Source organism: Dipodomys ordii, unplaced genomic scaffold (genome assembly GCF_000151885.1).
Source record: "Dipodomys ordii isolate 6190 unplaced genomic scaffold, Dord_2.0 Scaffold107, whole genome shotgun sequence".
Taxonomy (NCBI): Eukaryota; Metazoa; Chordata; class Mammalia; order Rodentia; family Heteromyidae; genus Dipodomys; species Dipodomys ordii.
This window is the reverse complement of record NW_012267323.1, coordinates 4,590,986-4,608,514: the sequence shown is the minus strand read 5'-3', so window position 1 is coordinate 4,608,514 and position 17,529 is coordinate 4,590,986. Positions and strand designations below refer to the sequence as shown.

The window sequence follows — 17,529 nt, the reverse complement described above, 5'->3', positions numbered from 1 at the left end:
GGGATTGGGGGACAGGGCCTGGGATTGGGGGACAGGGCCCGGGATTGGGGGACAGGGCCCGGGATTGGGGGACAGGGCCCAGGATTGGGGGACAGGGCCTGGGATTGGGGGACAGGGCCCAGGATTGGGGGACAGGGCCCAGGATTGGGGGACAGGGCCTAGGATTGGGGGACAGGGCCCAGTAAGAATCTGGGCTATGAGGGAGGAAGATGACTACTCAGGGTTTTTTTGGGGGGGGGACAAGTGGGGGTCAGGTGAGGCTGAGGTCCCCTGGCTGAGTATACCCTCTTGACTCCCTGCTGTCTTTCCATAGGGCACCCTGCAGAAGTTCGTGGATGACCTATTCCAAGTGATCCTCAGCACCAGCCGCCCGGTGCCTCTGGCGGTCAAGTATTTCTTCGACCTGCTGGACGAGCAGGCCCACCAACATGGCATCTCTGACCAGGACACTATCCATATCTGGAAAACCAACAGGTATGAAGGGCTGGGCACGTAGCTTAGTGGTAGAGCGCTCGCCTAGCACGCACGCAGCCCCAGGTTCGATTCCTCAGTACCACATACACAGAAAAAGCTGCAAGTGGCATTGTGGTTCAAGTGGTAGAGTACCAGCCTTGAGCAACAAAGCAGCGGGGGGGGGGGGGGGGGGGGGGAATTTGGGGCATATGATTATGTGGGGGGGGAGAGGGGTGGTTTTCCTTGCTGCTTTCCCAGCATGCTCATGGGCTAGGTTCTGCCTCACCCACAGTTTACCGCTGAGGTTCTGGATCAATATCATCAAAAACCCACAGTTCGTGTTCGATGTACAGACGTCCGATAACATGGACGCGGTGCTCCTGGTCATCGCCCAGACCTTCATGGATGCTTGCACCCTGGCTGATCACAAGCTGGGCCGGGTAAGTGGACTGGAAAGGATGGGGTAGTTAAGGGGATAGGGAGGTCTTAGTATATGCACATAGCTTCTAGAATGTTCCTGAGAATTTTAAGGAGGTAGATTAGGGGAAAGGCTTTCTCTCCAGACTCCCAGGGCGACAGGGCACCAACTATCGATTGGGGATGTGGGAGAAGGAGGGGTTCCAGGGACCCCCCAAGATCCTCCTATGCCTCCATCTGCAAAGAGGTCAGGCTTCCATTGGGGCCTGAGTTTTTTTGTGTGTTTTGGTCAGTCATGGGGCTTGAACTTGGGGCCTGGGTGCTGTCCCTGTGCTTTTTCACTCAAGACGAGTGCTCTCTATCTCTCAAACCACTGTGAGCTGGTTTTCTGGTGGTTCATTAGAGATCAGAGTCTCAGGAACTTTCCTGCCCAGGCCTGGCTTTGAGCTGTGATCCTCCCATCTCAGCCTCCTGAGTAGCTAGGATGACAGGTGTGAGCCACCGGTGCCTGGCCCAGCTGACGTTCAGTTTTAAAGCTCTAGCAGTCCAGGGAAATGCAGGGAGGGAGCTGATGATCCTAACAGGGGCCCTGTCTTCGTCTTTCACCGCTGTCCCTCCGGCCTCAGGATTCCCCCATCAACAAGCTTCTCTACGCTCGGGATATTCCCAGATACAAGCAGATGGTGGAGAGGTACAGGGGAGGGGCGTGGCCTTAAGGACATGAGGGGTGTGGCCTGGGAGGTGGGCATGGCCTGGGAGGAGGGGCCAGGTGGGGTCTGGGGTGAGTACTGGTGTAGCCTTGGCCTGCATTTACTTTACTCAGCAGCTGCCATCTTGGTCTTTCTGGCAGGTACTATGCAGACATCAGACAAACCATCCCTGCCAGTGACCAAGAGATGAACTCTGTCCTGGCTGAGCTGTCCCGGGTAAGATGTCCCTCTGCTTTTGGTTTGGGCCCAGACATCCTGCCTTAACAATCATGGTCTCCCCCGTCCACCCTCCCATTTTACACTGCTCCAATAAAGGGAAGCCTGTGGGACCCCAGCTTCCCTTGGAGCTTGTGGGTGCAGGACCCCATACCCTCATCATCAGTGCTGGAGGTTCACGCCTGTCATCCTAGCTACTCAGGAGGCTGAGATCTGAGGATCGTGGTTCAAAGCCAGCCCCGGCAAGAACATGGTAGCACACTCACCTTGAGCTGAAGAGCTCAGGGACAGTGCCAGGCCCAGAGTTCTAGCCTCACAACCAACAAAAACAAAAACAACGCCCAGCCCTGGCAGGAAGTCTGTGGGACTCTTTATGTCCAAGGAACTATCAGAAAACTGGGAGTGGGATTGTGGCTCAAAGTAGTAGAGCTCTAGCCTTGAGCAAAAGAACTCAGAGACAGTGACCCCAAGCTTTGAGTTCAAGCCCTATGTCTGGCCCCCTACACACACACACACACACACACACACACACACCAAAAAAAAAACAAATCACAGCTAAATGTGAACTTGGGGCCTTTGTGAAGTGTTTCTGAAATAATGATGATACCAATGAAAGCACCCTTACTCTACTTGTGGGATATAGCTATGTGCTGAGTCCTTCACGGGGTGCTGTGTGCTGAGTCCTTCACACAATGCTTGCTTTCATTGGGTCCCTGCTTTTCATTGGGTCTCCACTAGTGAGGTGAAGGGCATGGGCATGAGCAACCTGAGGAAATACTTGGAGTTAGAACAGAGTTACACTGGGTCTCTAGACAGCAAACCACCTCTGTCCTGCTTGGTTATCTGATGAACGGGGGGGTGGGGAGAATTAAGCTAAGAGGCAGGGTCCTCGTGGAGCCCCAGACCCGCAGGTCTCTTTCTCTCATGGAGACCCAGGACCTATTCTTCTGACTGCCCAGTGAGGCCTCCTCTTCTTCTCCCCATTCCCTAGGATCCTGGGTCTCCTGCCAGGGCTGACTGCACCCCTCATCTCTCTCTATTATCTTTCTCCCTAGAACTGCTCTGGAGACCTCGGGGCACGAGTGGCCCTGCATGAACTGTACAAGTATATCAACAAATACTATGATCAGGTAGGTAGACTCTGGGCCTTGTCGATGAGGTTGAGGGGGTGGTGGGGAGAAACCTAGTGTGTGTATGGGGGGGAAACATCTCCACTCAGAACAACTTTGAACAGGGGAGGTAGATACTGCTGGATACTTGAATAAACAATGTCACTCCCCACCCGCACCAATCCTTCATGCTCTATAGCATATGCCTTTAGTCCCAGCCCTCGGGAGGCTGAAAAGTTAGGAGGATTCTGAGTTAGGAGGCTGAAGTTAGGAGGATTCTGAGTTAGGAGGCTGAAGTTAGGAGGATTCTGAGTTAGGAGGCTGAAGTTAGAAGGATTCTGAGTTAGCCTGAGCGATAGAGTGAACAAATACACCAACACAAAGTAGGCTGGCCAGGCACCGGTGGCTCCCGCCTGACATCCTAGCTACTCAGGAGGCGGAGATCTGAGGATCATGGTCCCAAGCCAGCCTGGGACAGGAAAGTCTATGAGACTCTTTTATCTCCAATGAACACACCCAAAAACTTGGGAGTGGAGCTGTGGCTCAAAGTGGTAGAGTGCTAGCCTAGAGCCCAGGCCCTGAGTTCAAGTCCTACCACTGACCAAAAAGAAAAGAAAAGCAGTCGTGACTCTCAAAGTCCTGAAATCACAATATCGGTAAGTGAGGGGCTCCCTTCGCCCCCTGTGCGTGCCAACCCATCCCCCGCCCAGGCCCATTTCAGTTTGCCATGAGAACCTGATGGTCTCCATCTTGTGTTTCAGATCATCACGGCCCTGGAGGAAGATGGTACGGCCCAGAAGATGCAGCTGGGCTACCGACTCCAACAGATTGCAGCAGCTGTGGAAAACAAGGTCACAGACCTATAAAAAGTGACCCCAGGACACAATGCCCTGGTCTGCCGGGGCCTCGTGCCTCTCTGGGCCTCAGTGTCGAGAGAGAGAGAAAAACCGCCACCTTCTTAGACGCCTGTAGTGACTGACAAAGCAGAGTTAGTGGAAGGTGGCTGTGTGTCTGTGGGGTAGCTTTGCCCCCCTCCCCGACCTGGCAAGACCTGGGGGCTTTAAAAACTCATGGCGGTGGGGTTCAGGGCCCCGGGCAGGAATAGCCCTGAGGGCTACTTCCTGGAGGGATATCAGGCTGAAAGGAGCTGGGAGGGAGGGAGGGTTCTAGAATGGCTGGAAGGGCCTCCAGACCCCTGGGGATTGGGGGTGGGGGGGAGGGGAGTCTGAATTTGTTCCTGAGCACTAGTTTGGTTTTTTTACTTTTGGTCCATCAGAGGAAGGCAATGAGCCCTTCCTCCCCAGCTTCTTCCCCTGGTCCTCCATCTAGCACCCTGCTGTCCTGTCCAAAGTCAGAGAGATAATGTCCTATCTAGGCAACTTGTCCTCCCCCCCCCACCCCCGATTCCCTGCCTCCCAGGGAGCCAGGGTTGAGGGGTGGCTGTTGCAGGGGATTCTGGGTAGAAGGGGGGGTAGCCCATGGACCCAGCTCTTCATTAAAAGATAACACACTGTGTGGAATCTGTTGTATGTGGCCTAGGATGAAAGGGTTTATGCTACATGGCACTGAGGAAAGTGGGGTGGGGAGGGTCCCCCACTTCTTCATGGAGCCTACCCCTGGTGGACACCCTATTTTGGTTTGGTTTTGGCCAGTCCTGGGGCTTGAACTCTGGGCCTGGGCGCTGTCCCTCAGCTCTTCAGCTCAAGGCTAGCACTCTACCGCTTGAGCCACAGCGCCACTTCCAGCTTTTTTCTTTTTGCTTATGTGGTGCTGAGGGATCGAACCCAGGGCCTCAGGCATGCAAGGCAAGCGCTCTACCACTGAGCCACCTTCCCAGCCCCTAGGTTCCACTTCTGAAAGGGGTTGGGATAGCATGGCGTCACAATACCCAACTCCAGGTTACAGGGGTCTCCAAGGTTCTGACTATCCATAGCCCCACTTCTGTCTTGCTATATTTGATTTTTGTGCCAGTCCTAGGGCTTGAACTCAGGGCCTGAAACACTGTCCCCAGGCTTTTTGGCTCCAGGAGAGCTCTCTACTCCTTGAACCACAGCTCTACCTCCAGCTTTGTGCTAGCTCGTGGGAGATAGTCTCCCAGACTTTGCCAAGTGAGCTGGCTTTGAACCACAATTCTCAGATCTCAGCCTCCTGAGTCACTAGAATTACAGTCCTAAGCCACTGGTGTCTGAGAGCCACCATTTAAATTTTTTAATTTAATTCTTCTATGTTGGTTGTGGGACTTGAACTCAGGACCTAGGCACTGTCCCTGAGCTGCTTCTGCTCAAGTCTAGCACTCATCACTTGAGCCACAGCGCCACTTCTGGCTTTTTCTGTGTATGTGGTACTGAGGAATGGAACCCAGGGCTTCATGCATGCTAGGCAAGCACTCTACCACTAAGCCACATTCCCAGCCCGACCACTAATCTGTATTGGTATTTGTGTATCTCTGCCAGGGTCCCGTAGGACACATTAGAGAATAAACACATCCTGAAAACACGTAGATCAGCTGACATGATTCATGGTTCTCTGTTCTAATTAAGGACCATGGTTTATCCAACTATAAGTTTGCCAGAGATTGAAAACAAAGATATTGTCACGCTATTTGGAAGGAATTTTATTTTTTTTATGCCCATACTGGGATTTGAACTCAGGGCTGTTTATTGATATTCTAAAGGTGATGTAGAAGCCAGGCGCTGGGGGGCTCACACCTCTCATCCTATCTACTCAGGAAGCTGAGATCTGAGGATTATGGTTCAAAGCCAATCTGGGCTGGAAAGTCCATGCGACTTCATTCCAATTAATCACAGAAAAAAGCCAGAAGGGAAACTGTGGGTCAAGTAGTAAAGTGTTAGTCTTGTGTAAAAGAAATGCAGGGACAGTGCCCGGGCCCTGAGTTCAAGCCCCAAGAGTGGCCAAAATGAACAAAAAACCCTTCAGGTGTATAAAGAATATGGAGCCCAGGCTTCAACCTCAGGTGAGTTGGAGCTCTACCGCCACCATGTGGCTGTCTTGTGGAACTGGGGGTTCAATGGTGGTTTTACATTAAGGCAAGAGTTGAAATGCTGTAACAAGAAAAAAAAAAAAACTACCGTAGGGGTGGCCAACAGATTGAATGAAAGGAAGGGCAAATGGAGGAGGAAAGTTGGCCCAGAGATTTGTGGCTATCAGTCTTTTATCACCTGGAAGCAAGACGCTGTTTAAAAATGGATGCTAAAGCCCAGTGCTGGTGGCTCCCGCCTGTCATCCCAGCTACTCAGGAGGCTGAGATCTGAGGATCATGGTTCAAAGCCAGCCCAGGCAGGAAAGTCTGTGAGACTCTTCTCTCCAATGAACCGTCAGAAAACCGCAAGTGGTGCTGTGGCTCAAGGGGTAGAACACTAGCCTTGCGCTGAAGAGCTGAGGGACAGCGCCCAGGCCCAGAGTTCAAGCCCCAGAATCAACCATAAAAAGGATGCTAAAGGCCACTCAGTACCATATCTCCTACCCTGGCTGACCAGGTTGTAAATCCATGGGTTTACATTCCTGAATGCATGCCGCCAGGAAGAGGACTCTTCTACCTCCACCTCTTGCCCTGGGCTGTGGTTAAATCTAAAGGGATTTTTAAATTTTTTCTTATGTTTATGTATATGTGCTGGTCCTGGGGCTTGAACTCAGGGCCTGGACACTTTCCTTTAGGTGTTTCAGTCAAGCCTGAGATTCTACCTCTTGAGCCATAGCCTCTACTTCTGGCTCTTTGGTGGTTAATTAGAAATGAGAATCTCATGGACTTTTTTTTTTTTTTGGTCAGTCCTGGGGCTTGAACTCTGGGCCTGGGCACTGTCTCTCAGCTCTTCGGCCAAAGACTAGCGCTCTACCACTTGAGCCACAGCACCACTTCCAGTTTTGTGGTGGTTCATTGGAGAGAAGAGTCTCACAGACTTTCCTGCCTGGGCTGGCTTTGAACCACCATCCTCAGATTTCAGACTCCTATGTAGCTAGGATGACAGGTGTGAGCCATCAGCACCCGGCTACAAGACACTCGAGTTACAATTCACCCGTTTGGTCATTTTTAGGATAGGTTTTTCGTTGCTATCCAGGTCTTGAACTAAGGTCCTGGGCATTGTCTCTGAGCTCTTGTGCTCAAGGTTAGCATTCTACCATTTGAGACCTAACTCTACTTTTGGCTTTTTCATAGTTGGAGATGATTGGAGTTGGGTGCCAGTGGCTCACACCTATAATCCTAGCTATTCAGGAGGCTGGATCTGAGGATCTCAGTTCAAAGCCAGCCGGAGCAAGAAGGTCCATAAGACTCATGTCTTAATCACAGAAAAAGTCAGAAGTGGCGCTGGCTCAAGTGGTAGGCCCTGAGTTCAAGTCCCAGGACCAGCATTTTTTTTTTAAAAAGAGTCTCAAGCCAGGAGCCGGTGGCTCATGCCTGTAATCCTAGCTACTCAGGAGGCTGAGATCTGAGGATCATGGTTCAAAGCCAGCCTGGGCAGGAAAGTCCTTGAGACTCTTATCTCCAATAAACCACCAGAAAACTGGAAGTGGTGCTGTTGCTCAAGTGGTAGGGCATTAGCCTTTGGCTGAAGAGCTGAGGGATAGTGCCCAGGCCCAGAGTTCAAGCCCCATGATCTGGGAGTGGAGGGGGAAGGCCTCATGGGCTTTCCTGCATAGGCTGGATTTGAACTGAGATCCTCAGATCTCAGCCTCCTGAGTACCTAGGATTACAGGTGTGTGTTTGAATCTCTACCTACTTTAGGCCTCCCATTGTCTGGGATTACAAGCATGCACTGCCACACCCAACCTTTCTTTACTCCATGGAGACTGAATCTCACGAACTTTTTCTGCCCAGGTTGGTGTGGAACTGCAATCCTCCTATTCTCTGCCTCCAAAGTAGTTTAGGATGACAGGTACTGCTAATGCACCAAGTTGACAGGCTGAAAAAAGGTTGCCTAAGCTTATCCATATAGGCTGGCCTCAAATTACGATCCTCCTCTTCTCAGGCCTCCCCCACCAAGGAGCTAGTATTACAGGCTCCTGGCTCACCACTTGTTAATAGCATACACACACACACACACCACTATTTTTGTGACTTGCAAACAAATTATTTATTACATTAGAGAGGATACAAGGCTAATCTATTTACTTCGATTTTTATCTCTTCAAGGCAAACAGAACAAGCACACTACCCTCCATTTCTAAGAAGGAGCAAACCATGCTCATATTATCACAGGCTAGATGGCTCGAGCTGTTGAAAGAAAGATTAGTGATGTCTGAGAATGTGGCTTGATGGTAGAGTGCTTGCCTCGCATGCATGAAGCCCTGAGTTCCATCCCTCAGTACCACATACACAGACAAAGCCAGAAGTGCTGTGGCTCAAGTGGTAGAGTGCTAACCTTGAGCAAAAAGAAGCTCGGGGACAGTGTTTAGGCCCTGAGTTCAAGGCCCAGGACTGGCAAAAAAAGAAAAAAGAAAAGAAATAGCATGCGGGATCTGAGTTCAAGAAACAGAACTAGCACAAAAGAAAAAAGCAAAAATCTTGGGGCCAGGTTCCAGTAGTTCATGCCTTTAATCCAAGCTACTCAAAAGCTGAGGTTCGAGGATTGGGGTTCAAAGCCAGCCTTAGGATAGGAAAGTCCATGAGACTATCTAGAATGAACTACTTAGAAAAAGCCAGAAGTGGGGCTGGGAAGGTGGCTCAGTGGTAGCGTGCTTTGTTTGCATGCATGAGGCCCTGGGTTCGATTCATCAGCACCTCATAAGCAGAAAAGCCAGAAGTGGTACTGTGGCTCAAGTGGTAGAGTGCTGGCCTTGAGCTGAAGAACTGAGGGACAGCGCCCAGGCCCAGAGTTCAGGCCCCAGGACGGGCCAAAACACAAAAGCGGGAAAAACAACAACAACAAAACTCAGTATTAACATTCAACCCAGATTGCTATGCTGACATAAAACACACACCCCTTTGGGGTGGGAGGGGGAGGCTCTGGTATTTGGGGCTTGAACTCAAGGGCTTTGGGCTCCCACTTGGCTTCTTTGCTTGAGGCTTCCATTGCTTTCATTTTTTGGTTGGTCGTGGGGCCTGAACTCTGGGCCTGGGCGCTGTCCCTCAGCTCTTCAGTTCACGGCTAGCGCTCTACCACTTGAGCCACAGTGCCACTTCCAGCTTTTTCTATTTATGTGGTGCTGAGGAATCGAACCCAGGGCCTCATGCATGCAAGGCAAGCGCTCTACCACCGAGCCACCTTCCCAGCCCATTTAATAAAGTGTTTAGGGCAAGCGTAAGACACAAAGCAGAACTTACAAGATTGTGGAAAATTCCTTTTCCTGGAACTTCAGGACACAGTAGCTCTTGAGGTATGGGGCATGGCCAGCCTCCTCCCAAAGGTGCAGGTGCAGAGCGCCACACACACAGGCAATGACCCGGACAGAGTCCTTCAAAGAATAGATACCCAGATGTGAGTGGTCGAATGGCTCAAAGGCATTATAAAAGAAAAAGAAAAACACAAAACTGTGGGCTGGGAAGGTGGCTCAGTGGTAGAGTGTTTGCTTCTCATACATGAGGCCCTGGGTTCGATTCCTCGGCACCACATGCACAGAAAAAGCCAGAAGTGGTGTTGTGGTTCAAATGGTTAGAATGCTAGCCTTGAGCAAAAAAGCTCAGGGATAATGCCCAGGCCCTGAGTTCAAGCCCCAGGACAGAGGAGGAGGAGGAGGAAGAGGAGGAAGAGGAGGAGGAGGAAGAGGAGGAGGTGGAGGAGGGATGAACTCAGCAGGGTAAGAAAAGCCTGGCACCTACCACCAATAGCTGACTGACATAGCTTGTGTGGTCAAAGTGCAGCAGTTTATTGCCGTAAATACTGAAGAGTTGCAGACATTTTCCACTCCCAAAAACCACCACATCGTTTTCACTCACCCCCATCCAGCGCGGGTTCTTCATGTTACCCAGCAGCCGGAAATGGGCGATCTGACATCCTGGTTTCATGCAAAATACACACAAGCCTCCTTGTAGATCAATATAAAGAGGCTGGGTGCCAGTGGCTCACACCTGTCATTCTAGCTACTCAGGAGGTTGAGATCTGCTAGGCTGGTAGAGAGGGATGAACAGATAGGGAGGAGATGGGTAGCGATGACTGAGCAGAGGGGGAGAGGATGATTGAGAAGAGGTCCAAGATGATGGATAAAGAGGTAGATGTAGATAGGGAAGGAGAAGTAGGTAGAGAAAGCAGCAGAGATAGAGGCAGACAGAAAAAGCTGCAAAGAGATGGATAAAGGCAGGTACATGAGCTAGAGAAATAGATGCATCTAGAGATAAAAGTCAAGAGGTAGACACAAATAGATACATTATATATTTAGACAGAGAGATGGGTGGGAGATACAGAGAAAAGTAGAATTGTAACAGAGTACTTGGGGGTGTGGCTCAGTTGGTAGAGCACTAACCAATGAGCAAAAGCATCAGGTACCAAGTTTGGACCCCCCCCCAAAAAAAAAGATGTGGATTGGAAGAGGTAGATCTGTAGGATCCGTAGGAGAACAGAGAGAGAGAGAAAGAGAGGAAATAGAGGTAGGGAGAGAGAGAAGACAGAAATGGAGATATAGCCGGGCACTGGTGGCTCACGCCTGTCATCCTAGCTACTCAGGAGGCTGAGATCTGAGGATCGCGGTTCAAAGCCAGCCCGGGCAGGAGAGACCGTGAGACTCTTATCTCCAATAAACCACCAGAAAACCGGAAGTGGCACTGTGGCTCAAGTGGTAGAGTGCTAGCCTTGAGCTGAAGAGCTGAGGGACAGTGCCCAGGCCCAGAGTTCAAGCCCCATGACCGACAAAAAAAAAAAAAGAAATGGAGATATAGAGAAAGAAGATCGGGAGAGAAGTAGAGAGGTGGAAAGGGTATCTATCTAGAGAGGTAGATTGACAGAGTTAGAAATAGAGGCAGAGACAGGAGAGGAAGAGAGGGGTAAGAGGAAGAGAGAGGTAAGAGAGAGAGAGACAGACAGACAGGAATACATCTATACCTACCTGAAGGCTAACTTTAAATTACTCACATCAGAGCAAACATATCATCCTCACACAAATTGAAAACAAAATACACAATGATTTGATCTCAAAAGACAGAATGTGGGATTTCATCCATTGAGTTATATCATAAGGACACAGGAGTGTGTGCGCAGGCCCATACTGGGACTCAATAAAACTCAACACCTCGAACTCGTGTGTGTGCTTTTTTTCCCCTCAAGGATGGCACTATACCGTTTGAACCACACCTCCAATTCCAGGTTTTCTTTTGAATGATCCAAAAATGGAGTTTGGGGGGGGCTGGGAAGGTGGCTCAGTGGTAGAGTGCTTGCCTTACATGTATGAGGCCCTGGGTTCGATTCTTCAGCCTTGAGCTGAAGAGCTGAGGAACAGTGCCTAGGCCCAGAGTTCAAGTCCTACAACTGACAACAACAACAAAAATCTCAGGGATATGTCTTGCCCAGGCTGCTGGCACTGTCTGTCTCTGTCTCTCTGTCAGTCTCTCTGTCTCTGTCTGTCTCTCTGTCTCTGTCTGTCTCTCTGTCTCTGTCTGTCTCTCTGTCTCTGTCTGTCTCTCTGTCTCTGTCTCTCTGTCTCTGTATGTGAGTGTGTGTTGGTTATAGGGCTTGAACTCAGGGCCTGGGTGCTGTCCCTGAGCCTCTCTGTGCTCAAGGCTAGCATGCTACCACTTTGAGCTACAGCATCACTTCTGAGTGGTTAATTGGAAATAAGAGTCTCATGGGGACTTTTCTACCCGGGCTGGCTTTGAACTGAGATCCTCACATCTCAGCCTCCTCTGTCGCTAGGATTACAGGTGTGAAGCTTCTAATTAAGCAGTCAGCCTCAAAACTTTTGGTTTTTATTTTTCCTTTCCTGGGGCTTGAACTCAGGGCCTGGGCACTGTCCCTGAGCTTCTTTTTGCTCAAGGCTAGCATTCTACCACTTGAGCCACAACGCCACAACCAGCTTTTTCTGTGTATGCGGTTCTAAGGAATTGAATCCAGGGTTTCATGGATGCTAGGCAAGCACTCTACCACTAAGCCACATTCCCAGGCCCTGAGTTCAAGTCCCAGGACTGGCAAGGAAAAAAAGAAAAAGACCATGGATGAGAAACCACAACTCCAACATGGAAACTAGAAGTGCATTAGGAAAAGGTCATGGGAATTTACCCCTTAATGGAAACATAAATAGGTCTGCCCACTAGATCAATTAGACTTGGGCATGGCCTCATATTTTTTTTGGTGCCTCTCCTCCCTCCCTTTTTATTTTGGACCACAGTTCTGGGACTTGAATTCAGGACCTGGGTGCTGTCTCTCTTGAGTTGTTCTGCTCCAGGCTAGCTCTCCACTACTGAAGCCACACCTCCACCTCTGGTCTTTGTTGATTGGTCCTGAGTGATCAAGAATGTCAGAGACTTCTGCTCAGGTTGGCCTCCAACCACAATCCTTGAATCTCCAGCCTCCCTGAGTAGTAAGGAAGAGCCCACCGGTGCCCAGCTTCCCATCCCTTTTTCTGTAGGCAGGATCCATCTCCCTACATTTATACTAATTGAGTGTGTGTGTGTGTGTGCGTGCGTGCGTGTGTGTGTGTGCGTGCGTGCGTGTGTGATAACCTACCCAGGATGACAGTGCTACCTCCTGCCATCTCCTTGGTCACATCAAAGGTCACAAATCCAGCGGTTTTTCCACCAGTACTGCCTGCACGGTACAACACTGTGATCCTGTTTTCCCTCCTGGGGTTCCAGCCAGCTTGGATGCTTGAAGCAAACGGCACAGAGAAATACACAGGGCTGCTGCCTCTGGGTGTCTTCATTAAGCACTCTGAGGAAAAGATCTGGGGAGGGAAGAATGGCGCGTGCACATTCAGGGAAAGGGAGAAGTTGTCTGTTAGCCTGTCATGTCTCTAGGCCAGGTGCGCTGGTCACCCTAGCTATTTAGGAGCGCCTGGAGATTTGAAGGTTGTCGGTTCAAAAGCCAGCCTGGAACGGGATTTGCATCTATCACTGCTTCCCCTAACATGTCTATGAAACTCACTGTCAGCAGGGTTGCTGCTGGCTCACGCCTGTCATCCTAGCTACTCGGGAGGCTGAGATCTAAGGATCGCGGTTCAAAGCCAGCCCAGGCAGGAAAGTCCGTGAACCTTTTTATCTCTAGTAAACTACTCAGAAAAAGCTGGAAATGGGGCTGTGACTCAAGGGGTTGAGTGCTAGCTTTGAGCACAAAGAGCATCAGGAACAGCACCCAGGCCTTGAGTTCAAGCCGCCCCCCAGAATAAGAAGGAAGGAAGGAGGAAGGAAAGAAGGAAGGAAGGAAGGAAAAGATAAAGGAAGGAAGGCAAGCAAAGAAAGCAAGAAAGGAAAGGGAAGGGAAGGGAAGGGAAGGAGGGAGGGAGGGAGGAAAGGAAAGGAAAGGAAAAGAAAAGAAAAAGAGGAAGAGAAAAAGGAAAAGTTTTATTTGAACTCTGCTTCCTACTCTTGCTTTTTCATTCAAGGCTGGTGCTCAACCACTTGAGCCATACCTCCACTTCTGGCTGTTTTCTGGAGACAAGATTCTTTGTGTGTATGTGTGTGTGTGTGGTTGTGTCCTTAGACTTGAACTCAAGACCTATATGCTGTCTGTGAGTTTTTGTGCTAGCCCTTCTACCTCTTGAGTTTTAGCTCCACTTCCAGCTTTTGGGGGGTTCATTGGAGATAAGAGTCTCATTGACTTTCCTGCCCTGGGCTGGCTTTGAACTGCAATCCTCAGATCTCAGCCTCCCGAGTAGCCCAATGCCCAACCATCAAAATCAGATGATGTCCACCTCCAAGAGCATTGTTTCCTGCCCATGAAATCGAGCTTGTAATGTGGCCATAGCAGAGAGGTTGTTCCCAGGGATCCCCCTCCCTAAGTAGATTCCCCTGACCCATCCTGGCCTGACCCTCCTCCTATCCTAAAGTTCTCCTACCTTGGGAAAGAGATGTGGGTGGTTCTTGTATATGAAGATCCATTTCTTATCCGGGGAGCCGAGGAGTAAGTTGGCAGTGTATGGAAATACTTTGAATTCACAGAGGAGTTGCAACTCTGGCAGGGTGAATACCATCATGTTACCCCTATAATCATTTATCTGAAATCACAACAGGAAAGAAAAATGGTACACAAGAGGCCAGTGCTATCCTTTTGCCAGATGTGGGAATCATTTATTTAGAGATCCGAACCTCTGGCCAGTCTGCCTCACAAAGTCATTAAAGGATAAGTCCATAGAATAGCATTTTCCTTCCTTCCTTTTCTTTACTAGTCCTGGGGCTTGAACACAAGGCCTAGGCACTGTTCCTGGGCCTTTTTGGCTCAAGGCTAGCATTCTACCACTTGAGCCACAGTGCTACATCTGGCTTTTTCTGTGTATGTGGTGCTAAGGAATCAAACCCAGTGCTTCAAGCATGCTAGGCAAGCACTCTACCACTAAATCACATTCCCAGCCAATCATGCTTTTAACTCTTTTTTTGTTGTTGTTTTTGTTTTTTGGGTCCGGTTGTGGGGCCTGAACTCTGGGCCTGGGCGCTGTCCCTCAGCTCTTCAGCTCAAGGCGAGTGCTCTACCACTTGAGCCACAGCACCACTTCTGGCTTTTTTCCTTTTGCTTATGTGGTGCTGAGGAATCAAACCCAGGGCCTCAGGCATGCAAGGCAAGTGCTCTACCACTGAGCCAACTTCCCAGCCCATGCTTTTAACTCTTAAGCTAGTCTGGAGAAAGAGATCTGAAGATTTTCAGTTCAAGGCCAGCCTGGGCAGGAAAATCTGTGAGACTCCTATCTCTTATGAGCCCCCCAAAAAAGTTGGAAGTGGTGGTCTGGCTCAAGTTGTAGAATGCCAAGTTCTACCACTTCTAGGGGGGAAATGCCAAGTTAAAGCCCATGGTGCTTATTTCAAGCCCCAGCCCCATAAGAGTCTCATGGACTTTCCTGCCCCAGCTGGCTTTGAACAGCGATCCTCAGATCTCAGCCTCCTGATAAAACTGGGATGACAGGCATGAGCCATGGGTGCCCGGCTCCTTTTTCTTAAAGAAAAAAAATCAGGCTGGGAAGGTGGCTTAGTGGTAGAGTGCTTACCTTGCATGCATGAGGCCCTGGGTTCGATTCCTCAGTACCACATACACAAAAAAAAGCCGGAAGTGGTACTGTGGCTCAAGTGGTTGAGGCCTAGCCTTGAGCAAGAGAGGCTCAGAGACAGTGCCCCGGCCCTGAGTTCAAGCCCCAGGACTGGGGGAAAAAAAAAGTCTCATGGAGTTTCCAACCCTCTGCTAGCTGTGAACCATAATCCTCACAACTCAGCCTCCTGAATACCTAGATTTATAGACTTGAGCCACCAATTCCTAGCCTTGTAGTGCTGACCTCAAAATTCATGATCTTCCTGCCTCTGCTGACCCCAGTGCCGAGACTACAGGTGTGAGCCACCATATCCAACTTTCAAGACTTTTATTTTGGTTGTTTGTTAAAAGGCCAAGCTGTTACTGAGTTTCTGTGGTTAACATTCCCTGGTATATTGTGACCGCCAGTGCACACAAAAGGACCAAGTCCAGGAAGAGAGTTTGTGATCAGACAGTAATGAAAACTTCACGCCTTTGAAATGGGATAGATTAGGGACAAAGAGTCATGGTAAATGGTAGCCAGGAATTCAGAAACATTCCATTTAGAAAACATAGACGCATTAGCTTCGATGCATTAGCTTCTAATGCATCTATGTTTTCTTAACCCTTATACTCCTTCATAACTCGTGGTATTTTTTTTTCCAGCATTAATACAAGGGGGAAAAAAAAGAGCAAAAGCAGCCTTCTCCATCTGACTTTACATGCTAGCTCCAAAGAATTAGTGTGCTCTGAAAACAGAGCCAGGACATCATAAAGAATAACATGTATAACCAGGTGCTGGTGGCTCACACCTGTCATCCTAGCTACTCAGGAGGCTGAGATCTGAGGATCATGGTTCAAAGCCAGCTGGGGCAGGAAAAGTCCATGAGATTCTTATCTCCAATCAGCCACCAGGAATCAGGAAGTGGCGCTGTGGCTTAAAGTGGTAGAGAGCTACTGGCCTTGAGCAAAACAAAGCTCAGGGACAGTGCCCAGGCCTAGTGCCCCGGCCTAGAATTCAAGCCCCAGGACCAGCAAAAATAAAAAAATTAAAAAAATTAAATATGGCAGAATGCATCCTTTCTGTGAATGGGCCAGGTTTAGCGAGCAAGATTCGTGCCCTAGCCCTTGAGCTATAATAGCTCTACTTTCCGCTTTTCTAGTTATGTATTGGTGAAAAGAATGTTCTTGTTGTTGTTATTGTCACACCTCGCATATAGCAGGACACCAACGACTCATTCCCATCATCCCAGCTACTCAGGAGGCTGAGATCTGAGGATTATGGTTCAAAGCCCGCCTGGACACACAGTTAAGTTCGTAAGATTCTTTTTTTTTTTTTTTACCGGTCATGGGCCTGAACTCTGGGCCTGGGCGCTGTCCTTCAGCTCTTCGGCTCAAGGCTAGTGCTCTACCACTTGAGCCACAGCGCCACTTCTGGCCTTTACTGCTTATGTGGTGCTGAGGATTCAAACCCAGGGCCTTATGCATACCAGGCAAGCACTCTACCCTCTGAGCCACTTTCCCAGCCCCCACCTACAATTTTCCACATAATGTCTAGGGAGTGCCATAGCTGCATTTGTTCAACTTTTGTCCCTCCAATTCTGCCCCCCCCAAGATAGATAAATGAACAAACAAAAACCACCACAAAATTAAAAGAAAAAACCTCTTGTGTTAGTTACCAATTCTAAGGATGACTTTGTGCATGAGTTCCATGAAGTGTGACAGGATGGGCGCATGCGCAGGTACTTGGTCCTCCCTGGCTAGACTCACCTGTTGTACGTCGAAGGCATACAGTGACAAGTCAGCCCCAGCACAAATGACCGACTTCCCTTCTCCACGCATGGTGAGGCCGCTCCCTGAGAGGTAAGCCTTGTTTGTGAAGGATCCTACAAGAAAATATCCATGCAACTTGGCCGCTAGAAATGACTTATGCCAAATAAAAGATCTTTTTCCTTTTTTTTTTTTTTTTGGTTGCATTGAAGTCGGGCTCTGTCCCTGAAGTCAGGCTCTGTCCCTGAGTTTTTCTGCTCAAGATTCTAGCTCACTTAGAGCCACAGCAGCCCTTCGTTTTTTTCTGATGGTTCATTGGAGAGAAAAATTCTCAGATGTTATCGCTGGGCTGGCTTTGAACCACGATCCTCAGATCCTAGCTACTCAGGAGGTTGAGCGAGGATTATAGGTGTGAACCACCAGTGCCTGGCTTTAATTTTCCATTTTACCTTATTATTTTTTTTAGCCAGTACTGGGATTTTTTTTTGGGGGGGGTCCAGTTGTGGGGCCTGAACTCTGGGCCTGGGTGCTGTCCCTCAGCTTTTCAGCTCAAGGCTAGTGCTTTACCACTTGAGCCACAGCGCCATTTCCAGCTTTTTTCTTTTTGCTTATGTGGTGCTGAGGATCAAACCCAGGGCCTCAAGCATGCAAGGCAAGCGCTCTACCACTGAGCCACCTTCCCAGCCCCAAGGCCTTAAACTCTTGTTCTGCTTTCTTGCTCACACCTGGTTCTCTACCACTTGGGTCATGCCTCCAGCCTGG

At 49.6% G+C, this 17,529-nt stretch overlaps 1 protein-coding gene across 1 annotated transcript in view; it reads left to right on the top strand.

Moving 5' to 3' along the window:
• Positions 1 to 4,420, top strand: part of Plxnb1 (plexin B1) — a 28,973-nt gene extending 24,553 nt beyond the window's left edge. Inside the window, exons 32-37 of the mRNA XM_013028218.1 lie at positions 314 to 474; positions 746 to 893; positions 1,497 to 1,561; positions 1,721 to 1,796; positions 2,852 to 2,926; positions 3,667 to 4,420. Coding sequence (XP_012883672.1) covers positions 314 to 474; positions 746 to 893; positions 1,497 to 1,561; positions 1,721 to 1,796; positions 2,852 to 2,926; positions 3,667 to 3,771 — 630 coding nt within the window. The 3' untranslated portion in view covers positions 3,772 to 4,420. The remainder of the gene's footprint in view (positions 1 to 313; positions 475 to 745; positions 894 to 1,496; positions 1,562 to 1,720; positions 1,797 to 2,851; positions 2,927 to 3,666) is intronic.
• The last annotated feature ends 13,109 nt before the right edge of the window (positions 4,421 to 17,529 follow it).